At 48.4% G+C, this 25,491-nt stretch overlaps 1 protein-coding gene across 1 annotated transcript in view; it reads left to right on the top strand.

Moving 5' to 3' along the window:
- The window catches only part of LOC105182316 (1-phosphatidylinositol 4,5-bisphosphate phosphodiesterase epsilon-1), a 160,715-nt gene that overhangs the window by 114,699 nt on the left and 20,525 nt on the right, over positions 1-25,491 (top strand). Inside the window, exons 4-7 of the mRNA XM_011139660.3 lie at positions 9,921-10,213; positions 16,773-17,095; positions 18,275-18,423; positions 24,908-25,100. Coding sequence (XP_011137962.1) covers positions 18,401-18,423; positions 24,908-25,100 — 216 coding nt within the window. The 5' untranslated portion in view covers positions 9,921-10,213; positions 16,773-17,095; positions 18,275-18,400. The remainder of the gene's footprint in view (positions 1-9,920; positions 10,214-16,772; positions 17,096-18,274; positions 18,424-24,907; positions 25,101-25,491) is intronic.

Here is a 25,491-nt window from a genome sequence, read left to right as displayed (position 1 = left end):
GAAACTCCGCGCGAGTCGAATATACAGATCGATTCCGATCGTTCGCGATTCGTTTGAGAAAACATTTACGTAGGCAGTCTGAAAAGTTCTCGGCCTAACAACGAAAGAGAATTTCTTTTGCCGTGAAATATATTTTATTTTTCAATATAATCTCCTAAAACTTCAATACATTTATTCCAACGTTTTTCCAATAATTCAATACCATTATTAAAGTGTGATTCCGGAAGCTCTGCAAAATATCCATCCGCGGCTGCAATAGCTTCGTCATTTGATGTAAAACGCTTTCCAGCGAGGAATTTTTTCAGGTTTGGAAACAGATAATAGTCAGAGGGAGCCAGATCTGGTGAATACGCTGGATGTTCAAGCAATTCGTACTTTAATTCGTTGAATTTTGCCATTGTCAAAACACTTGTGTGAACACGTGCATTGTCTTGATGGAAAACGATTCTTTTCCTCTTTAAAGCAGGCCTTTTCTCACGAATTTTTGCATCCAATAGATCCAAAAGGTTACAATAATATTCAGAGTTAATCGTTTTATCTTTCTGAAGATAATCGATCAACGAAACACCTTTGTAATCCCAAAAAACTGTTGCCATAACCTTTCCCGCTGGTGGAACCGTCTTTGCCTTCTTTGGTCCACCGGCTTCAATCCATTGTTTCGACTTCTTTTCTATCTGGTGTATAGTGGTGGATCCAAGTTTTATCAACAGTTATGAATCGACGCTTGAAGTCCATTTTCCGTTTTGCTTAAAACGATCCAAAAACGCATTCGAATGCGTTTTTGGTCAATCGTTAGCAAATGCGGCACCCATCTTGCACAAAGCTTTTTCATATATAATTCTTCATGCAAAATATTTCCAATTCATTCTTTCGAGATGCCTATGGCCTCAGCTATTTCACGCATTTTCACTCGCCGATCATCAAATACCATATCATGGACTTGTTGAATGTTTTGTGATGTTGTAGCAGTTTTTCGACAACCTTCGCGTGAATGATCATCTTCGAGGCTTGTACGACCAGATTTAAAAAGAGCAGCCCATTTTTGCACACAGTTGAAAGTGAAGGTGATGCATCCTTATACACTTTTAACAATTTCGGATGAATTTCTGTTGGTGTTAAACTGTTGGTCCAAAACAAAGAATTTAATCACTGCACGATATCCAATTTTTTTCCATTTTAAAAAAGACAATGACGCGTCAATATTTAACTGGTGCTACTACTCGAATGACTTGACAGATCGAAATAAAATTTTACATGGGTTTATATCAGGGATGTCACTTTCCAATACAATTATAGTTTGACAGTTTCTAATGCCATCTATGTGTCAGGCCGAGAACTTTTCAAACTGCCCTCGGGACATGGTCCCGACGAGCGCGACGAGCTTCGCTAATCGCCCGAAGAGCTCTCTCCTCTCCTCTCCTCTCTTGATTTTTCTTTCTTTGGCAAGCAGAGAACTGAACTGCTCTCGAATAATCGTCCGCGCATTATCGCCCGCGTACGCGTTTTTCATCGCGTCGCCAGACAAATAACAAATCATCGATGGCTCGCCAGAGTCGCCGTTCGCTTCGCAACGTCTCGTCGTGATGAAGCGTATGCTCGCGCGAACAGGTATCCGCACATTAGCCATCTTGACGTTAAAACGGCTGTCATTATCTTCGCAACGGCAATAACGAAGCGCACGTGTCGCGGCTAACGAGTATCGATATTCGCGTCACGAGAGAAACAATATACGCTCGCCCTTCTCGCCAAGCGGTGTGTGCACGAGTTTTATAATACGTTGTCAGTCATATTTAACTTTCATCAAGCTCATTACTTATTGCCGGAGCGAGCAGTATCGCGAATTCGCGGAATATTTTAACTGTTATCGACAATGTGTCCGCCGATGATAAATCCATAACCACCGGCTGAACGGACGAAACGGCCAGGCCGAGTGGCGTACGTAAAAAAGGAAGGGAAAAAAATTGGAGAGTAATGCTCTCCAGCAGGCGCTCGATACGTCCGCGTCGCCGTTCAATCAAACGTCTTCCTGACTGAAACATCGTTCGTTGCTTATCGAATGTCGCATCGTTGCCGCGCTCTTACTTATTTCTCTTGGCGCGCCTATTGGCCGCCGCGCGTTCTCTCGATTCTCTCCGCGATCGCCCCGACCGCGACGAAGTTACGAGCCTTCTGATACACTTGGCGCTGAATCACTTCGCTCAATTATTTGCGAGGAAACGACTCCAGGTCGGCACCAACGATACTTTCACGCGCTACTTTTAGACGCGCTCGCGCTCGTGCTCGGCTGCATTTGGCATTATTCCTCGAGGATTTTAGCGTGCACACTGAGAGAAAAGTATATGATATTTGGAACTGTAATGATATAGTAACTAGGCACAGTGTAACCAAGCGTATAATATTTTTATTAAGAATTGTAGTAAGTTAAACTAAAATTATTGTATGGATACAAATCCACAAAATGGGTAGGTAAAGTAACTCTTTTATATAGTCAATATTTACCAGAATATTTGCTAAATTACGACAGATGTAACTATATATGAATATTAAATCTCGCTATATTTTTGAGAATGAGAAATTATCATATATGTGTGGTAAAAGTAACGAAACAATTATTTCAGACAATCATTGACTATATATTTGTGTTTATTCTACTATATATTTTGCAGGTTCCACGAACTACAAAAATATGGTTGACGCCAAAATGAAGTACAAAATATCGTGAGATTACAGTTAATTCAACTATATTTTTCTATCAGTGCACGCGATACGCGCAAAAGCGTGTCGCGCTGCTTCCTTTCTCGCATTTTGCGCTCGCGCATGTTAAAACGAAAGGTCGCGATTTTGGCGCTTGAGAAATCACGCGCGTGCATGTTTGCACGATTGATTGACGAGAAATTGAGAATCTGCTGAAACTTCGGCTGGCAGGGCGCATTCGCGCGAAAAAAATATCAATTTCTCAGCGGAGCCGAGCAATCCCCCTCGACATTATTGCATACGTAACTCGTACTCGTTTTTCTTACATACGGTCGCGCATCATACCGCCGATATTTTATCCTTTGTCGAAGACAAACCTCTTGCATAATATAACGATAACCAAGCACGGAGAACGGAGAAAAGTTCATTAGAATTCTTTCTGCTGCGGACGTCGTCGTACGCGAACACGATCGTCCGATTTGCAGTAAATAATGCGGCCCGCGCGCACGCGGTTTCGCTTAGCTTTTAATATCCGAGTCACCCCATTCTGAATCGCGTTTCTCCTCCACGTTATTCGCCCGATTCCATAAGGAGGAAAATATTTCATATTTCCACTCCGTCTGTTTGACTTGCATATTTATTTAAGGAACGGAGGCGCTTTCCTATAAGAGAGAGGGAGAGAGAGAGGGAGAGAGAGAGAGAGAGAGAGAGAGGGAGAGACCTTTCCGCCTTTGCGGGACCACGTCCTTTGCGATGAGGCTTAAGAGTTTCTGACAATGTTTGCGTAGTCTGGCTGTGTGTAGCGACTCGGTGAATCTAACGATAATCGAATTAAGATTGCACGCGCTGTGCGACGACAGATTACGAGACGAGTTGGCGAATAACCAAAAGCAACTCGACCAAAATGTCGAGTCCGTAATTGCGCGTAATTGTCAGATCCTCTCATTGCTTATTTACCTGTGAGATTTATACGTATTTTGCAGTTCCTCGTGTCACGCAATGGTCGCGTCGTTGTAAAAGCAACGCGCAAAATCAGTCGCACAATGCAACACAGAGAGAATACCGCGCGAGAATGGCCACCTTTCACCCAGAAATACCAGAAAAAATCAAATTGATCGGAGAGCGAAGTAAACTTGTCTGGCTACGTCTGGATACGTCGAAATTACCGAAATCTTTTCTTCGGCCGTGGCAATCATCTGTCGCGGAAAATCGATTTAACGACGATGGAACGGCGCCTCTATAGTCGCACGAAACAAACTTGCTACGGACGACACGACTGTTCTCTCAGCGAGTATTTTCTCGCCTCTACTTCCACGTCAATGCGTCAGACATTTCCCCGTGAATGGAGGAAAAAAGCACTCTGATGAGATTCAGCCGCGATTTTATAAGAACTTCCGTTTCGCGCGAGTGATGATGAGAGCGCGACTGCAGTAACGTGATACATTTTATGCAAAGAGCCGCGGGAGAGGCAAAATTTGCATGAAAAATGTCGCAACGGCAGCTTTAAAATGTGTTGACCAACATATAGGCGCGCATATATTCAACTTATTGGGATTGTCCCACCGTTGCTGCTGCTGCTGCTGCTGCTGCTGCTGCTGCTGCTGCTGCTGCTGCTGCTGCGCTTTACATTGGCATATAAAAAAAACCGGTTGGAGGGAAATTATACACGCAGTCAGAGGAGCGATATGTGACATTCATCTATTCGTATCTCAAATTTTATAATGCGCGTATTCCCCATTTTTCAAGCGATACGTAAGAGAGAGAGAGAGAGAGAGAGAGAGAGTAAGAGAGAGAGAGAGAGAGAGAGAGAGAGAGAGAGAGAGAGAGAGAGAGAGAGAGAGAGAGAGTAAGAGAGAGTCTCACAATCGTCGTCTCATTAATAATGATATCTAAACAGCAGAGATACTCGACGCGTCACGATGCGAACGAAAAAGGCGATCGCTCCGGATCGCGACGGGAAGAATCAAGCTGCTACAAAAATAATTTCGTTCTAATTAGTCACCGCGGGTTCGCTTCAATAACGCAGCACGAGTACTACGCCGCCGAGAGCCGCGGCTAATAAAGCTCGAAAAGTTTTCGAACGTTCTTCGGCTTCGCAGCGCGAAGCGACGCTGGCGGGGCGGCGGCGCGGCGGTTTCATAAAATCTGACGCGGAAAAATAGGGCGATGCACACGACGCCCCGCGCAAACGAGATAAACTTCTTCTAGTGCGAAACAAGCTTAAGCAAGCTGCTGTAAATTTTATCCCGCACGCCTCCACGACGTAACGAGTTCTCGCGCGAACGAAGACGTCACCGGGCGCGTCGGGGCACTCCGGAAATCAGCATCCCTTAATTAAAATTCGAGCAAGTTTTATTTCCGCGCGGCACTCGCGCGTCTTAAAGCGCGCCCCGCCGCTCGCAATGTCGCTGTAATTTAGTCTCGCGTAATAATTCACTCTTCTCTTCCTCGACTCGCGCGCGCGCGCGTTTAATAATAACTATCGGTGTTCCTTATCATCACTGTAGTCGATATTTGGTTCGCGCTCGTTATCGTCGCTCGATATCACTTCCAGCGCGACGCCGACGTCATCGACGTGCGAGAGAGGATCTCCCGGATCCATCGATAAATGTCTCCCGTCGAATCCCGCTGTTTGTTGAATTATTTGAGAATCACAAAGAGCTGAAGGTTGAAGTAACGAGCTCTCCTCCCCTCGGGGATCGGGGATGCAGCCGCGGTAACAGAATCCGAATCGCCGGTTAATTTCAGATGAATCTTCCATCTTTGGAGTCTTAATCTAAAATTTCATTACAGGGAGGGCACGTATAATATGAAGAACCGGCGAAGTTACGGAGACGAATGGTCTCCGGGGTTTCCGCTCCTTTTTGTTTTTTCTTCTTTTTTTTTTTTTTACACAACTCTCATTAAGGAGAGCAGCCAATTTCAACGTTGATCGGAAGAGGAGCACAGCTAGCTCTGAGAGAGGAGTGCTAATAGAAGAGCTCTGCTCTGGGATAGCCTGTAGCTCTCGCCGCGCGCCGGGCAGAGAGAGAGAGAGAGAGGGATGTAATTTGACAAAATACGCGATCGCACGCCTAAGAAGCGCAAAGTTCGCGAGGCTGCAAAGCAGCGGCGTATTTCTTGCGTTGGTTGGATTTCGGCGCCGCGCCGCGGAATACGCGTTACGGCTCACGCTCCATCACGTGTCCGCACTTTTGCATCCGCACGCGCTGCTCTGTGTAAATGTTACAATAATGCGCTCGGTATATGCGTCGGGGGTATCTCCCGTCTTTATCCGCGATTGTAAATAAAATCATATTCGCGGTACGCGCGCAGAGAGCGAATCAGACCCACGCGAGAGAGCTTACCATTTTAGCCATTTTCCATATAATGGGAATGAAATGACGCGGGTTTCGCCGCGAGTTCGTTGAATCGCCGCTATTTTGAAATAACATTTCGCGAATGTGCTTTACATTCGCGCGCGACTTTGCGCCCGGCGTAACGAACTGGAATCGGTGTTTTGAAATCCACAGTGTTGCTCGCTGCGATATTAAATTAATTTGCGCGTGTGAGTTTATACTTGGCGGACTGTTGAGTGTCTACAGAGGCAAAGTAATTTTTTAACACACACAGATACACTCGGGGCAAGGTGAGGAGGGCGGGGGGTGTTGCCGGGCTGTAAAATTCAGAGATTTCTCGATCTTTCTCTCGTGTCTCTCTCTCTCTCTCTCTCTCTCTCTCTCTCTCTCTCTCTCTCGCTCTCTCTCCCTCTCTCTCTCTCTCTCTCTCTCTCTCTCTCTCTCCCTCTCGAGGGACATTCACGAATTGAAACTCTATTAATATAATCACGGCGCCTTTTGATGATAATCACGGCACCGAGAAGCTGAATAAATAAGGGGAAAATAAACGGACGCAACCGCGAGTGCGAGCGTAATAAAATAATTCTGCCGTTTCGAAATATATGCCCTCGGCCATATGTAACCAGCCGTATGACATAATTGATAATATTATTGAAACATTGATAAACACTGCCGGTTGAATCTCATTCGCAGCGACTGTCGCGATTCAACTTTCCCCTCGGAAGTGTGTCTCCCGAATACTTGAAAAATGTCACTCGAAGGAGCGCGGTTTTCGAAATAACCGAGAAAAAAAAAAAAAAAAAGAAAATATATTTTTGCCAATGTTTCTTTCTCCCAAATATTTTTCGGCTCCCAACATTTTTCAGATTTATGGCCACTCCGTCAGGTCAGGTATTTAAAAGGTATTCAAGCGCGCGCGCGGCGCAGAATTTACGAGGTCAAACGTCTCCGGTACGAAATTCCGTGAAATTCTAGATATTGTTCGTTGCGCGCGCGCGACGTGCATCACACATCGCTGCCTCTGCCGCCGCTACCTGGCGGAATCAACGTCGCCGTGATTCATTCGGCGAATCGATCCGAGGAAGTGCGCCCGATAACGAAATCGGGAGTTAAACTTCGCTTCACCGCAGCGCGAACGCATCCATTGTCGATCATTAGACGCTAATAAAGTATTCCCCGCCGAGGAGTTTCTCCCTCCCTCCTTCCCGCCCGCCCGCCGTCGAAAATCAATTGCAACTCCTGGTGCGCTGATAATCGCGTTGCTGCGCATTGACAATCGGTGTCGTCTCCTCGCTATCGCCGTGCAACTCCGCGTGCACACGCGTGTATACACACACACGGGGTTATCGCTTCGGAGAACAAGGCGCGAGAGGAACTGTGCACTTAGCGCCGCCTACGCGGTTAAATTCACCCGGAGGAGACTTTGCCTCGCGGCCGCGAGCGACGAGCGGGTCGAGAAAGCGATTGCAAATCTCTCGAGCGTGAGCTCGATGCGTGATGACGCTTACAAATCACTGTCAATACGACGACCCCGTGGAGCGACTATTGATCGAGCCGCTGTTCTTCGGGGATGCCGCGAGATATTTTAGCCCGAGTTCTGAAATCGAGCTCTCGTAAAGGCTGCAGACTGGATCTGGAGCCGGAGAGAGAGAGAGAGAGAGAGAGAGATGCTTAGATTCTTACGGGTGATCTCGAAAGTGCGCTATTACGTCGAATCGCATCATCAAACGAATCTCACGCTCGATCTCGCGCTCGATCGCGTCCGATACATCCGGCGAGAAGGACATCGCGAGAAGGGGATGAAGAAGCAATCGCGGATATCGCTCCTCGAGAGCGAACCGCGTCGCAACCCCCTACCCCGTTCGGTCGCACAGGGGCGAACTTTAAAGGTGAGACACGCCGGCGCATTCTGCCAGCGACAGTTTGCAGCTGGAGCCTGCGAGAGAACCGCGCCGCTTTATGGATTAACGAGCGCCCGCACTTTCGCCAAGTTTTGCGTAACACGGTCGCGCAAAGTGCCGCGCCGGCGAGTTCTCGCGCGGCGCGGCGCGGCGCAAGTTTTCGGTGTGAACGTGGCCACTTGCGTGGCACGAATTTCTGATCAGTTGCCGCCGCGACGGACAACGAATACGCGGACAATGCCGCGCAATGACACTCGAAATTCAACGGGCCCGGCTTGCCCTTGCGCGACGCAGCCTTCAAAGGGCCGTCCTTTGAGTAAGCCGTACCGGAAAACGCGCGACCGCATTGAACCGATGAGCGATGCGAGCGAGCCTTTAATTAACTCTCTCGCTGATCACTCGCTCGATTAATTTATCAATTTGCCGGCGCCGCCGCCGCCGCCGCCGTCGATGAGATAATAACGAGGACACGCACAGCACCTGTGCGTGGCAACAGGTGAGACATCGTTAAACTGCCGAAAAGCGGCTACCTGTTGTGTGTGTTATAACCCCCCCGCGATGTCTTGATTGTCCATCGCGCTGAGAGCAATCGAGTCCGACCGGCCGACTCGCGAGCGAAAGCAGGAAAGCGATTAAAGCTGCGCGACGCGAAATGATACGCCGATGAAGCGCCGAGATGAATCGATCGAAAAAAATCGCCGGCGCGTAGGACGCGCGTCCGTTGATTAAGACAGCCTCTCGCCGCGATTAATCAAACGTCGACGATTGCGAGACGGAGCGAACACATCTATCGTTCTCGGCCGCGAGCTGGCACTGGCGTGTGCTTGCACTTTCATCTCGATAAAACGGTGTGCGCGAGTCCGCGTTTCTTTGCACAATACGAATTGGGCTCGAAGCCAGCTCATTTTAACAAAAATACCGGAGACTCCTACGTCATTTCCTTTCACCCTGCGTTCTTTTTGTTCCGCGGGACTTTTCTCTCTCTCTCTCTCTCTCTCTCTCTCTCTCTCTCTCTCTCTCTCTAGAACGGTTCGTGCTCGCTTTCCGCAGCGCGAACCGCCGTTCTTTCAACGCATGCTCCGCCGATCTTTTGTTCCCCGACGCAAAAACAAGGCGCGGCAAAGGAAAGAGAGAGAGAGAGAGAGAGAGAGAGAGAGAGAGAGAGAGAGATTGTTTTCGCTCCGGAGAAAATATAATGATCATCGCAGTAATTAACGGTCTCTCTGGGAGGCAGAGTCGCGACGAGGATCCCTCGAAACTGGTGTCACTCGATGCGGCAAACGTCGAACACGCGAGCGCGCGCGCGCGTGGCGTTGGGTACGCACTTGGATGCGCGCTCGGTGTCAGAAACGCGCAATGAAAAAATCAAAGTAACCTCTCCGAGTCTCCCCTGACGATGCTCCCATTACAGTTTTTCGCCGACTACAAACGGGTGCGAGCGTAACGGTGCGATGCGGAAAAACGAACCTCCGAGAGAACGATTCTCTCTTACTCTCTTCCTTTCTCTCACATCTTCTTGTTCGCGTTTTTCTCGCCAACTTCTTCCCTTCCCCTCCCCCCTCACCCACCCACCCATCCACCCCCCGGCGTAGCGCGTCAGCGCTATTTCCTGCTGCGGCGCATATTGACTCGAGAACCACAAGCACGTAGGTAGCTCATTAACCGACACCCTCGCGCTCGCCCCTCAAAAATCCTACGTGATAAATCTGCCGGCGCGACCTCCTAAAAGAGAGATCTCGTTCTCGAGGATGCGCGGAAAGATGAGACACGGTGTTCGAATGGGTTTCGGTGGATTCGCCGAAGGACCATAAATCGTTCGCTCTCTCTCTCTCTCTCTCTCTCTCTCTCTCTCTCTCTCTCTCTCTCTCTCTCTCTCTGTCTTTTTCGTCGCCCTTACACGAGAGCCCGCTCTTCTCCTCTCCCGATAATAAATCCAAGTCTCGACTGCGAGAGCTCATCTTTTTTCGCTGCTCTCTCGCCTGCTCAGGTCGCGGTCGCCGCGCGGCTCTACTTGAGGATCGCCAGCGCGACAACGGGGACAGAGGCCGAGCGGCGGCAAGGAAGAAGGGCGTGAAAGTGGCTGCCATAGGCTACGTATCGATGGAACCGTCCTGATGCAGGCCGCGAAACTGCGCGGGGATTACCCGACCTGGTCGTCGGGCTAATTCCACCGGCGGGCCTACGGCGATTCCACGGAAGATCTCTCGTACCTGTCGACGGCGACAGACCCAGCCACTTCCACATCCTCCACCCCACGTGGCCGCACCATCACCTGATAAGGTAAGCTTTATCGGAAGCACCGCGTGCTTATCGTCGTGCTCTCGTCGGAATGATTACGGCGTGTAATAACGCGTGTGCGCGGTTAAAAGTGACAGATTGCCCCGAGATGATAAACTTAACCCAGATATCGCATCTCTCTCTCTCTCTCTCTCTCTCTCTCTCTCTCTCTCTCTCTCTCTCTTTCTCTGCCTCGCGTGCGCGTGCGCGCACGCATTTCGGCGTATCGATGCTGGTTAACCTTTAGAGAGCCGGCATTTGAGATACAAGATTCCCCGAAGAAAATCGATAAAAAATATACTTTATATCGTATACAAAGTACTGATCACGGAGACCACCACTTAAGTGGTGGTCCGATCCTGGGGGGGGGGTAAAGACAATGTAAAAATTTTCAAATTTAAAGAAAATGGGTTTCTAGAGGTTTTCGAGGTCTCTGAATAAAATGGAACTGTCAGTTTTTGTAAATTATGAGAATTTATAGTTATATCGCGCAAAAAAATTTCGAGAAATGTTCTCTAATATGATCATCCCTCTCCGTTAGCGTTATCCAGAGCCAACGACGTGAACGTAGAGAGTGGCTCCTTCTTTCTTTTTTATTTTTTTTATTTTTAGTTTTTGAGAATTTTTTTTCTATTATTTTCAATTTTTATATCTTTAATTTTTGATTTTTATTCTTTATACTAATTCTATTCTTTATACTAAACTACATTTTATAATTATACTTCTAACATTTTTTTCAACTTTTTAGAAATGTTATATTTTGACTTTTTCAAGTATTATTTTTCCTATTCAGGTTACGACAACTTATGGCGTGTGTGTGTGAGCACGTAATTATTTATTTACATATTTCCGCTAACTCGCATTTATGAAGAAAAAAATTGCAAATAGGGGGAAGGGGAGAGAGGCGGGGGAGGGCAGGAGGTACAAACTTGTATCTGGATATGTGAATATCTATACACACATAAGTAGATGAATGTTGAGCATGAATGCAACTGTTGTCTACCACCACTATAGTGGTTTCTCGGCCCTCTGAAGGTTAATTAAGCGTGACTTTGACGTTACCCACTTTGTAATAAGCATAAATATAAAACCCCGGCAAAGTGGCCGTGTATTGCAGCTTCGGTAACGTGAGGGATCTCATGCGTAAATTTCGCCGCGACCCACTGACCAAGTCGTTAAAAGCGAGCCTCCCTAAGAGCGAGAGAGAGAGAGAGCCTTCTTTGAGAGTCCGGCATTTGGCCGTGTATCGCGAATCGGCGCATTCGTCGTCGCGTCGTGCGCATTCAGGAGGCGGAAATCGAAATTTTCGCAACCGAGCGCTACGGACGAGACGAAAAATCAAGTGAATCGAGACGAAAACGGACCCCCTCGGCCTAAGGGATCCCATGGGAATACGCATGGTAGAAATTACGTCTCGCCGGTCTCGCGTTGCTGAATTCGCCGGAATGCGCGTGCGAACGCGCCGACTGACCTGTGAAAAGCTCCCCGGAAGGAGCGCTCGCTCGGCTCGCAGGCGCTATGATAATGATAGCGGCGGCCATTTGTGTTCTTAATCCGGCGTGTTGATTAATCTCTTCATCGGGTTATCGTGCCGCGCTATCTGATATGGCCGGCCGATCGGCCGTGAGGACGTCGGGACGTATGCCACGGCGCGACGCGACGACTGACCCCGTCCGCTGCTCTGTCCACACTCGGGGTGTGTTTGCGCCCGGGCTTTGGATCCTTAACGGAGCGTTCGCCCGAAGACGTTGATGGACGAGATGGGTGCGCACGCTCGGCTCGTACACACAGCCGCGGCCAGTCCGTCCGACGATATCGCGCGATAATTCACTTGCGCAAGAGCAACGCGGGCAATAAAAGCCCGTATCGCGCGGCACCGCGCGGCGGCCCTGTTGCTCCGTTTAAGATGCACGCCCGAGTCAAACATCGCTCGCTCGCGATTGCATCCTGCGGCGGCGGGTTCGCCAGTTCGCGAAGTCGCTCGACGCCCTACTTATTCAGCCCCGGGCGAGGCGAGCGAGTGTATGCTCCGCAAGCGCGCGCGAGGGTAATTGCGGATACCATTGCGGGCTGCGCGCACACCTTGCCGAGGAGGAGTGCGCGCGAGTCTGCACTCTGCGAAATCCGACGGTTTGATCCGTTCCTTCGAAACGAAACGAAAGGAACGGATCGGCAGACAATCTCGTTAGCCCCCGCGCTGCGGGATAATCGCATGAAACGTCGATCACGGAGCGTTCCGTGTTCCCGAGTTTTCCAACTGGGATTCCCTCCTCAACTCGATCGCGAAATGTATCATCGCGCAGCGATTGTTACCGGCGGCATGTCGAGCAGACGCACACCCGTGGATAAAATTATTAGGAAATATTTGCGCAATTTTGCGACCGCGCGCGCGTGCGTCGGGGATAAAGCAAAAAGTCTCTCGTGAAATTCCGCCGGAATCATGTCGTGCGAAACAACCCGAATAGAAATTTATTCCATGGTGCTGATCGGGTTAATTTCATTTGGACATCAGGTCCCAATAAGGTAATACGTAGGCAGTCTGAAGAGTTCTCGATCTGACACATACATGGCATTAGAAACTGTCAAATACTATAATTGTATTGGAAAGTGGCATCCCTGATATAAACCCATGTAAAATTTTATTCGATCTGTCGAGTAATTCGAGTAGTAGCACCAGTTGAAAAAGCTTTGTGCAAAATGGATGCCGCATTTGCTAACAATTGATCAAAAACGCATTCGAATGCGTATTTCTCAAGCGCGTTTGGATCGTTTTAAGCAAAATAAAATGGATTTCAAGCGTCGTTTCATAACTGTTGACGAAACTTGGATCCACCACTATACACCAAAGCAAAAAGACCCTTCCGGAATCACACTTTAATGATGGTATTGAAAAAAGCAAAAATTGGAAAAACGTTGGAATAAATGTATTGAAGTTTCAGGAGATTATATTGAAAAATAAAATTATAATTATAAAAAATTATAATAAAAAATAATATTTCACGGCAAAAAAAATTTTCTTTCGTTAGTCCGAGAACTTTTCAGACTGCCCTCGGGCTATCGGGTCCTAGTAAGTCATGTAACGTAGCGTTGGATATCAGGACCTTAGTAAGGATTCATAGTCAGGTCCTTATTAAGTTATCTTATGGAATCCTTATTACGTTTTTTTTTTTTTCAAATTATGACTCCTGATTATTCGCCACGGCTATTTTGGATGATGACATTAGAAATAAGAAATGACACGCTGCAAATTCTTTCATGTCATTTCCAAATAAAAAGATATTTGCATGAAATAATATTTTAGATCGCTTGAGCATACTTGCAAAATGTTTCGAAAGAGAAACATAAAATGAATATCGTAAGATACATAAAGTATCACAAGGCGACAAGACATAAAGTAGTGTTAAAGAGAAAAGTTGCATGTCACGTTAATTTCCCAACTATTTACTAACTGTCAAAAAAAAGGATAATTTCTATAGCATTTTACAAATATATTCAAGTGATCTAAAGTGTTTTTTCAATGCAATGTACATCTTTATATTTCGAAATGACACCCAAAAATTGTTTTGTGAATACTTGATGATGCAAATCATATTAGGTACGATGAATAAGATCCCGACAAGGACCTGATTAACTGAACCATATTATATCATATACTAAGTTGGTACATTAAGGTCCTACTGTGGACCCAATCGTTATAACCTTTTAAAGGTCTTCCTTTCATTTGTCTTCGCACTCATTTGTCGTTAGGACGTTATAAGGACTGACTTACTTAGGATTACCTTTCCTTCACCCTATTAGGTCCTTATCAATGTTGGGTGAACCTGATCAAAAATTTCTACTCGGGAACATCCCCCACGCGCGGGAATAACCAGCGGTCGCGGCACAAAAATATACACACACGCGTAATATCACTCAAGACTGCGAGTATTATTCAGAGAGCACGCGTGCACACGTGCGCGGGGAGGCGGGGGCTCTGGGGCAATATTCGAGATACCTCGGATTACTCCGTGGCACACTGATGTCGCTGCGAATGAATGCACTCGCATAATTTAGCACCGTCTCATAAGCACGCATTATGCCGGTACTCGGCTCTAACGAGACGCAGCGTTCTTAATCGTTCTGAAGGGAACTGGGTCAGGTTAAAAATTGCTGCCAGCGGCTTTACGCACGTCTCTTAAAACTCTCGCTTCACACTTTCGCGCTAACGGTGACGTAAACTGTGGGTATTATGTTTTTGTTATCGCTGAAATAGGAGAGCGCATCGCGTTTAAAGAAATGCGTTTCTCCGCGAGTTGCTCGCCGTCCATTTGCTCGCTCCTCTTCCCTTTTTCCTCCGTTTCTAGTATTTCGACGGTCTGAGACATCTGCTAATAGCGGATGTACTCCGCAGTGTCTTTGGAACTCCAATTCGCGGACTTGCCCGATTACGCAAACGTGTACGGCTCTTTTTGCCCGGTCTTTTTGCCCCGCGGCGGGCCGTTAGTTTGTCACGTAGCCGGCCGGCGTCGCAATTTAAAATATCACAAACTCTGTTTTTATTTCGCGGCATCAACGACAGAGAGCTCGATATCCGCAGCGCGGAATTATTCATCGAAGACCTAAAGGATGCTTTTATTCGTCGATCGCGTTGAACTCCGCGCATCGCTCGCACCGACGAAAAAGCATCGCCGGCCTGACCTTTCCGCGCGGCAAATGTTAAACGACGGGTAAAAAAGAAAAATCGCGCTGCGTATTTCTTTCGCAAGTTGCTACGCTCGAAACGCCGATCACTGCAGCCGCGCTGCAGAGTTGCCGAATGCGAAATAAACCGAATGAAATATTCATCGTTAATCAACTGTAAACTTCATTTATGGATTCGCACATACTCGAATTATGATATAATCGGGCGATTTAATAAATATCACTGATACCGGGTTTAAATGTAATCGCACACGAAGATTATCGTAGTTCATTAAGCGTGACCTGATTTTACAGACGCCCGTTTCACAAATTCCGAGGCGAGCGGGCGGAAAATAATTATGTAAATAATAGTCGCCGTATTCAAATATAAAAGAGAGTGGCGGTATTATTTTTCCTGCAAAATACACGCTCTCGTAAATATCGATGATGCGGAGTCGAATCGCGCCGCTCTGAAATCCCGACACGTACCGCCGGCACGCAAGCCGGCCGTTATCAATTTCCCGACGATGTTTAATATCGGAAAATTACGTTAATCAAAACGAATGGGATTTTTCCGTTTCGATACCGAAGCGATGTCCCATGGCTAAATCAATCGCACACAGCTCGTTATCGTAAGGTGTGATCGCTTTCGGGACGATTGTATGACAGCGCGGATGCCGCGCAATATCTCGTATACAATGGAATTATTGACGACACCCTTCTAGAGGAGCTCACGCGCGCAAACCTCTGCGCTTCCTGCTGCACGGCACTTTTCAATAAAACATGATTTCCGGGCGTTTCTATCTTTTCTGCGCGACTACGCGCGCGCGCGCGCCATCGCCACACATCGGAGCTAAACTATCCCATCCGATCTCGATTCAACGACGCTTCTAACGCCGTCGCATTTGAAAGCGTCGGTTTCGGGGCAACCCGGCGCCCGGAACGACGGGAAAGACATTATACCGTAAAATAACTTGTCTTCTCGCCGTCGAGTCGCCGCAAAATCCCGACTAAAAATTTGGATCAGGTTCATCTAAGATTGATAAGGACCTAATAGAGAGAATGAAAGGTAATCCTAAGTGAGTCAGTCAGTCCTTATAATGTCCTAACGACAAATGAGTAAGAAAGACTTTTATAAGGTTATAATGATTGGGTCCACATTAGGACATTAATGTACCAACCTAGTGTGTGATATAATATGGTTCAATTAATCAGGTCCTTGTCGGGATCTTATTCATTGTACTTAATATGATTTGCATTGTCAAGTTTTAACGAAACAATTTTTGAGTGTCATTTCCAAATATAAAGATATGCATTGCATTGAAAAAACACGTCAAATCACTTGAATATATTTGTAAAATGCTACAGAAACTATCCTTTTTTTAGCAATCAATAAATAGTTGGAAAATTGACATGACATGCAACTTTTCTCTTTAACACTACTTTATGTCCTGTCACCTTGTGATATTCATTTTATTTTATGTTTCTTTTCCGAAACATTTTACAAGTATGCTCGAGCGATCTAAAATATTATTTTATGCAAGTATCTTTTTATTTGGAAATGACATGAAAAAATTCTCAGCGTGTCATTTCTTATTTCTAATGTCATCATCCGATATAGCCGTGGCGAGTAATCAAGAGCCATAATTTGAAAAGAAAAAACGTAATAAGGATTCCATAAGATAACTCAGTAAGGACCTGACCATGAATCCTTACTAAGATCCTGATATCCACGCTGCGTTACATGATGATGCGTCACTAGTATTACCTTATTGGGACCTGATGTCCAAATGAGGTTAACCTGATCAGGACCATGGGATAAATTTCTAGTCGGGATCGTACTTCACGTCGCGTTCTTGTACGCAAGAAAAACACAGACGGCGAAATGTGACGGTGATTTCAGAGCTGGAGAAGGGGCCGGAGCCGCAGCCGCCTCGGAGCTCTGAGGAGCTGGAGGATCTGCACAAGCTGCTGCACTTCCCCGAGGAGGTGGCGCTCAGGTTGACGGAGAGCGAGTACCAGCTGTTCTACCAGGTACCACCGCACGAGTACCCAAAGCACGTGGCGCAGGATCAGGCCACGTTGCAGAAATTATCTGCCAGGCGAGCCCCGAGCTGCAGCAACCCCAGCACCGCCAACAGCTCGACCCAGACCGAGGACGAATCCTCTTGGCCTGTCGGCACGGTGTTCTTGGACGTGCAGACCCTCGTCGATCGTTTTAATGAGGTACGTCGGCCACGCGCGAGACGCTTCCGACGCTCGGCAAGGTGCCGTTTGTGATTCTTAAAGCCAGATAGACGCGAATCGCGTTCGCGTTCGCGTTCGCGTTACGAAGAGCGCCACGGTGCGGAAACCGGTGTGGAAACTCGTTCGCTCGTTGATCTCGCAATGCGAGCGCTAGGTTGTCTCCGGCAAGTTCGCAGGGATTTTGCGAGAAATTCAAAGCCGATATTTTTACGGCTGGGCATAATTTAAAGTTTTTTCCTATCGCCGACAAAACGGTCGAGACGCGTTGTCGAACGAGTCGAACGCCCAGCTGCGAAAGTATCGCTTCTGAATTGTTCGTAAAGATCTCTACGCGCGCAGCCCCGTTAAACGCGAAAGTAGCGTTAGAGGAGGGCGGACTGCGACGCCAAGGAACTACGAGCCTCGGTCTCATCAGCCGCTTTTAATGAGGTATCCACTACTACTTCGGTGGCTTTCCGCATACGTTTTCGCCCGACACTTTCACCCACCGGCACCCGAGCGGCACACGACGTGCGTGCGGCTACACGGACATCACCTGACCTCGCTCACTGCCTCCCCATTGCCATTTCCCACTCTAAATCCTCGCCCAAGGTTGAAAACGCTGGGCGCCGCCGCACCCTCCTCCCCTCGTCCCTTCGCTTTCCACCTCTCGCTCTCTTCGCCAGCGTGCCAGACAAAAGCCCCGGGACAGAGAAAGAGAATCGTCGTTCCGAAAATTCCGGAGAACTCGCAACGCTCCCCGATTTTCCCGGCAGAGCGACAACTTTCGTTCCGCCGTTCGTGCGAAACCTCGGGGGGATCGACGACGGTGCTTCGTCGTCGTTCGGCGCATTATCGATGTAACGAAACCGAGTTAATACACCTCTCACCTCCCTGAGGTGCTGAAGTCATTTTCACGCTGCCGCGACAGTCGAACGAAGCCGTTTACGTTAACGCGGCTTCCCAACTTCCCGAATTACGCCTGTTATCGATTTGTTTCCGCATTAAAGCGGCAAGATGGGACGAGCCTTGTTTCATCAGCGGGATCAATTGTGCGATTAATTTGGCAATTGCCGGTCGCGTTCGAACTCGACTGTCGGGCGATGTCACTCGATTGTCAGCAACACGAACGAAGAAGTGCGAACGAGCGCTTAATCGCCAGTTACGTTTGTCAACCAGGTGAGCTCATGGGTCACCAACGCGGTCACCAACGATACCACCACGATAGAGGAACGGCAGGCGGTGCTATCCTGTCTTCTACGCGTCGCGCAAACCTGTTGGAACACCGGGAACTTTAATTCAACCATGGAGATAATCGCCGGTCTCAAGTAAGTGCGCACATAATACCCGTCGCTCGGCGAACGTCGTCGCCGTTAAAGAGCTTCACTTAAAAGATCAGGCTTTGATTCGCTAGCTCGTTCCCGCGGACGCGGGAATTCATCTCGTTGTTCGCCGGCGCGGCCCGCGCCGCGAGTCGGGAGATGAGCGCTTTGTGCCGCGACTAAGTACGGAAGCCGTGATGTAATTTCACGGGTCCAAGGTAGAGCATCACGGTAGCGCCCATCCATCTTCATCCAGTAAGGTAAACATCTAACCGCCGTGCCGGCCAAACTTGCTGTCGGCGCCAATAGATCATTACGAAAGACGAGCGCGGCACGCATCCTCCATCAGCCTGGAGTTTCGATCGGATCAGGAACTCGACCATCGCCAAGTGACTATCGCGTGTGACTATAATCGCGCGCTATCACGATTGCGATCGCGGTTGATTTATCGGATTCACGCGGCCAATGCCGCCGGAGGATTCGGCGACACGAGCGTCAGCAGCGCGTCGTCGTCGTCGTCGTCGTCGTCGGACGATTTTCCGCCGTACACTGATAGAAAAATATATAATTGAATTAACTATAATCTCAATATATTTTATAGCTCATCTTGGCGTCAACCATATTTTTATAGTTCGTGGAACCTGCAAAATATATAGAGTAGAATAAACACAAATACTCGTATTATAGCCAATGATTGTCGGAAATAATTGTTTAGTTACTTCCACCACATATATGGTAATTTCTCATTCTCACAAATATTACAAATATTAAATACATATAGTGAGATTTAATATTCATATAGTTACATCTGTCATCATTTGGCAAATGTTCTGGTAATATTGACTACATAAAAGGGTTACTTTACTTACCATTTTATGGATTTGTATCCATACAATAATTTTAGTTTAACTTACTATAATTCTTAATAAAAATATTATATGGTTGATTATGCTACGCCTAGTTACTATATCATTACAGTTCCAAATATCATATATCTTTCTCTCAGTGTACGATCTTGGCGAGATCTCAGCGCCTTGTGTGGGAGTCTCAAAACGAGCGAGAGAGATTCGCCCTCAATTAATCATCGCCAATAACTCAGTCGGGACGTGGAAATTACGCTCTCAATAATTAGCCGCGACGGCAAGACGCGGAAGAAGATCCGTCTTGCGAATTCTTAATTCGCACACACGAATCTTGCGCGAGAGGGAGCGGAAATGTTTGGCGAATCGCGAGAATACTTGGGATATTGAACATTGGGAATAATGAATAAGATCTGTAAAGCGTACAATCCTCTCCCAACGAGGCCGCGGTGTTGGTTCAAACTCAAAGCTCCCTGCCGAAACTTTCCGAACGTGTCACATGACGTTGCGGCTTTCAAAGTCGCGTTCCCGTTCAATTAATCTCCATCTCGCGCGACGAGGAGGCCTTGAGGGCGCGTCTGTTGTTCGCTGAAACAATGGTCCGCCGGTTTGCTCGGATTCTTAACGTAAATGCGTATCTCAGCTCTCCCGGCGCTGTGAGCCTTCGAAAGCAGGTCCTCGCGGCGATCGCGGGGAACGACGAATCTTTAATTTCAAGAACATCTCGAGTCGCCCACAAGCCGTGGCAGTCAAAAGAACTTTGCGTTTAGTGCCCTGTTTAGTCCCCTCTTCGTGACTATTAGCCAGCGAAGTCGGACGAGATTCGTTAGGAGTGCACTCGAAGTGGATTAACCCCGCCGCGGACAAGAATTATGGAGTACTATTATCCGAGCGAAACACTCCGCCCGCCTACGGGAGTTGGAGCAAAATATTCTCCTCTTAATGCGATATTCGCGCGAAACCTTGGCGTTTTAACGAAGAAGCACTCTTCGCTTTACATCTGACCGCGTTTCCCTACCCGGATTATCAGTCCGGATGCACACACCGATATCGGTGTCGGTGACACTCAGTGCAAGCTCGTTCGAAGTACGTTTTCTTTCTCAAGAGAGACAAGTATCCTGACGTAACGATAACGTAAATAAGACGCCGGCGAGCCAAGTTAGCCGCCGCGCCGAGTATGATGAAGTCTCGAACTTTCATCGGCAAAATCTTGGCGATATCGCCGGACGGAATCCGCTCAAAATGTACTCGATGCGATTACACGAGTGCACTTGTTCGGATGCGAAGTTCAATGCGCGAGCGATCCGCGATCCGCATTCGGACCTCCTCCTCGATATCGAAATCAAAGACCATTCAACAAGTACCTCAACGAGCTCCTCGGGTATGACCTCTCTCTCTCTCTCCCTCTCTCTCTCTCTCTCTCTCTCTCTCTCTCTCTCTCTCTCTCTCTCTCTCTCCCCCCCTCTCTCTCTCTCTCTCTCTCTCTCTCTCTCTCTTTCTGCGTCAAACCCGACGCGGGATCCAATTTTGACGACGGGAATTTAAATCCCTAGAAAATAACGGCGCGCTCACTCCGGAGCGTCCGGGATCTTTGACGTTTTGGCGGCCATGTATCCGGAATCACCGACGAGTGGGCGATCAAAGATTCTTTGTCCGCTCTGGCTGCCGACCGATCGACCGCCCACGGCAGTCACGATTTGACTTACCGGCTTCCGCTGGAGATGTATTCGCCTCGCCGTCTCAAAAGACGATGATTAGGCTCGAATAAACGTGCCTCAAACGGCGGTCCGCGCGCGGAATCGGCGACTTGCGAAAAATTCGAATACTCGTCCCCTAATTGCCTTCGCTATTCTCTAAATGCTTCCTCGTCGGAATCCTCTCGTGAAATATCGCGTCGTTTCCCGCGTGAGAGTCGTAAACGTCGTTTAGATCAGAGGCGTGCTGCCTCTCTGATCAGAAATTAAAATTACAATCATTTCAATGCTCTCTCTCTCTCTCTCTCTCTCTCTCTCTCTCTCTCGGCGCTGTTGGGAACGCGGGAGAATACACTTTGCCTCGCGGTGTCGCGCTTCATCGAAAGCTGCAATTAACGAAATTGTATCGATCTCGAGCGTCTCTCGTAGCGTAGCTATTCAAATGTTAAACCTCGAGCGACCGGAGGGAATCCGCTACTTGTGTACGTTACTTAAAAATCAACGTGACAAGATCGCATTAATTACCCGCGATATCAGACGCGGCCTCGGACGGCCAATAATGATCACGTAACTCGCGTAACTCGTCCTCAATAAGTATCGTCGCGCGGCGGAGTTTAGATTTCAAACGGTAAAGCGGAGAATGCTTGCAAGATGATTGAAATACTTATGCCAGAGTCTCTTTACGGCGGCGGCGGCGGCGGCGGCGGGAGCATAAATGTTACGGGGTAACGACTTGCTCCCGGGCATGCTTCTGCTCCTTCGTTCTCCTATCTCGCGCACCTTACGTGCCTTATCTTGAGAATAATAGTAACTGCATCACCATGAAACGGCAGAAGAAGAAACGCATTTGTCACACGCTAATCGTGAAAGCAGTCGATTCGCCCGCGAATACCGGCAATCTGTCGCAATTATACGGATTAATCTGTCCCATGAATTTACCGGTGAAATTAATGATCAACTTCAGGCCGTGAACTTCAACGTGATGGGACAATTCAGTGCGAAGTAAGAATGCACGGTATTTCACTACCGATGACCGGGGGAGTTAATTTCAAACGATGAGGTGGCCGTTAAAGAAAGGTCCTCCATCTGAGAAATTCGTCGGGAAATGAGAGAAGAGCTGAATGGAAGATCGATGAACTTGTGGAACATGCTGTAGATGACAAAGTGCAGTTACAGGGATAATTGCGGAGGGGACGCGTCATTTTTTTCTCGCGAGGACGCGCGGCTCGGGACTCGTATTTTATTAGACGCGCAGATACACATTTCCCAGGATCCGCAGCCCAGGATCCCGTGTCTTATCGCAGTAGAGAGTGCCTCCTTGCGGCAGTTCACTTTATTGGGAGTATTTCGTGAAAGTTTTATCGGACGTGAGGCGACACGTGTGAGTCATTCCGCGAATGTCGCTCGGCTCGATGCTCCAGCCGAAAGCATTTCTCCAAACGATTCGACGCCGTAATTGCATTATTTCGCAAAGTGGCTTCTTTCGGGACTGCCAATTTTGTCGTCCCGATCAAGCGACGCGCGCGGCATGATCTCTCTCGTCGAAGTAGTTCACGTAATTCCCAGTGAATGTGTCAACTCGCGCTATTCGCCCGTAAAGTCATTCCCTGCTCGTTTGATAATTAATTTTCGCCGAGTGTGAGAGAGCGCTGAGAGAGAGAGAGAGAGAGAGAGAGAGAGAAGAGGAGAAAAAGGAGGAAAAAAAGAGTACAAAGTGATATCTACACGATGGACTTTTAAAGTCTCAAAGAGCGGCTCGCGAAGTTTTCAAGAGCGTTCCGTGCCCCGACGCGGCTTTGAAAGGAGTTTGCGACTCGAGAAATTTGATTAAACATCGTATTTTAAGTTACGTATTTGACATTCGCCGGCATCAAAGTGGCGCGATTTTCATTGAGCGCTCCCGCTCGCTTGTAAATCCGCCCAGCCGAACAGAAACGATAGGTTCGCCGTTCGAGTTTTATCGCTTTAATTTGAATTTTCATTACGGCCGTCCACGACGAATGCACGCGAGGGCAGAAACACGTGGCCTATCCGGACTCCATCCGCCTGGAAAATAACTGACGCTGATTGGCTTGATATCGTTATTTGTGCCTCGCGAGAAAAATACTCGGCTGGATCGCAGCGTGAGGGACGGGCTCTTTGTAATCTGCCAGACATCCAAAGGAGAATACTTTATTAAAGGGTTTGTCGCCAAGTTGAAAAGTACGAGGGAAAGAGATCGAGGGAGGGAGAAAAGCAGAGAGAGAGAGAGAGAGAGAGAGAGAAAAGATCCACTCGGGCGCAGATTCTCTCTCTTTAGACCTTGATCAGCGCTCCACGTGCAGGACTAAACGCGGCCGGGAAACATCACGAAGAGGAATATACGGGGTCCGAGAGGGGGGGAAATCGAACTCCACTTCCGCCTCGACAGACTTTCCGAGACTCGAGCGCCCTACGTCATCGATCAATCATCGCCATAAGTAATGATCCTCGTCGCGGTATCCTCGCCGGACTCGAGTACGCGGCGTATAACGGCGCAAATAAAATCTACCGTACTCATCGATACCGCGGCGGCGGTCACCGAGCCTGACCGAAACGTCATAAATGTCGTTCGTCCGATCGCCGGACTCGGAAGCTGCGCAGGAAATTGCATCGATGAGCGCAATAACGCCCGACAACAGATACGTCTAGGGGTCGACGCTACGCCCGCGCGCGCTATGAGTGGCAGTTTACGACGGCCGGTCGTTCGCGGTCATCGCCTCGACCTTTGCCCGCGGATAAGGGCGCTCATTAAGCGTGGCTGTTCGCGTCCGCGACACCGAGCAACTTCCGCCTTGAGTTTTACGTTCGTTCCCGCCGGAAGCCGGAAACCTGGGAGCCGGTGGAAATACTTTCTTGCGCTAGGACTATAAAGTTACACACATATGCTCGTCCCGCGAATGAGAGGATAAAAGTTTCGAGCGGGGGTATCGTTTCAAAACGCGACCGGCTTGCCGCGCCGGCTGTCCCAGCCGGAAACGTTCCCAACCGTACGTGCATATGGAGTTAACTGGCCACGCCGCGGAGGATGTTTCAAGTGGGGAGATAATGAACCGCCGTAATAGTAAACGTTTTGTGATTTTAACGAGCGCCGGTGCGCGAAACTGCAGGAGGTAACGCGCAGCTCGCTCCGGAGCTCCAGCTGACTCCGGTCGTACGGACGCGCCGCGCCGGGCGACAATTGCGTTGCGCCGAATTTTTAGTCGCGCGAATGTAAATTGTTGTAATTAAATTGCGCTTCCTACACTTCCGATGCTGAGCCGTTGTTGTCGGCGGAAAACTCGCCGTTGTCCCGCTTTTTAAAACACGGGCTGATCGCCCGGGCGTATATTCATCTGCGTGTTTAATTCGAGGAAATCCCCGTGCAACGTTCACCGCGAGCTGTTTTTACTTTCCGCCCTCGGCAATTTTCCCTTCAATTCCATCATTCAAAGCAATTAATGTTCTTAATGGTGCTGCAGTCGCGGCAGCCGCTGCAGCTTACTAATAACAACAACGGAGCTTGATGATGCCGCGCCGAGGGGTAAACCGCTGCGTAATGTTGATGCATTAGATTGGGGTATTAGTAGGAATTAGCGGGTATTATACGAATTGAGTATTACTTAGAGTACGCCAAATCCCATCTAAGTCACCCTGTAATCTTTTGATCTACGCTCATCCTCTAAACAGTTTACGCGGTTGGCTTCGGCAACCGCGCGGTCGATTCGAAGAAAGCACGGCCGATCGCGCCGAATTCGCGTCGTCGCGATTATTGTCACTTACCACAATGGCCACAATGGCTACAGCGGCGCTTATTGTTTAGAGATTAATGTACACACAAATCGTTGCAGCGGATTAGCTCGACCCTCCCCCCATTCTTGCACCCGCAAGAAGATTGCCTCGCCGTCTAATCGCAAGTGAATGCCAATTGTGTTGCAGGTCCAACAAGGTGAACCCGTTTTGGAACATCGTGAGAGAGCCCATACTTCTGGATAATCTCTCCAAAGACCTCCTGTCTTGCGAATATGAGCTTGCGCTTGCTCGCGCCCTCGCAATGCCGGAATGTCCGGTGGTGCCGTTCTTCGGGGCCTTCCTGCGCGAGATACGAAGCCTTATCCTGCACGAAACGGAGGTAAATGCTCGTTTCACGCTATTGATATTTGCACCCGCATTTGTAAATCGTGCCGCGTCACACGCAGCGCAGCGTTTGCACGTAGTAGAATCGCGTGTGTTGTGCGTGTGTGCACGTTAAGCGAATCGACGCGACGATCCCGCTTAAATTTGCCCGCTTAAATGTTGCACACCCGCCGAGAATCCCTTTGCATTCTCTCTCTCCCTCTCTCTCTCTCTCTCTCGTTGTTCGGAGACTTAGCGGATAATTTCGGGTATTATATACGTCTGCCATGAAGATCACGTTCTCCGACGGCGCAAGACGAGACTACCAGGTTCTCGAGCGCACTCGCGCATAGTCGTCGAGCAGAAGACTGCTTGTCCAGATAGAGGACGTGCGGACTCAACTTCAT

This window comes from Harpegnathos saltator, unplaced genomic scaffold (assembly GCF_003227715.2).
Source record: "Harpegnathos saltator strain DR-91 unplaced genomic scaffold, Hsal_v8.6 scaffold12, whole genome shotgun sequence".
NCBI classification, from domain to species: domain Eukaryota; kingdom Metazoa; phylum Arthropoda; class Insecta; order Hymenoptera; family Formicidae; genus Harpegnathos; species Harpegnathos saltator.
Note: the sequence above shows the minus strand (reverse complement) of the source record. Positions and strands in the feature narration are given on the sequence as shown.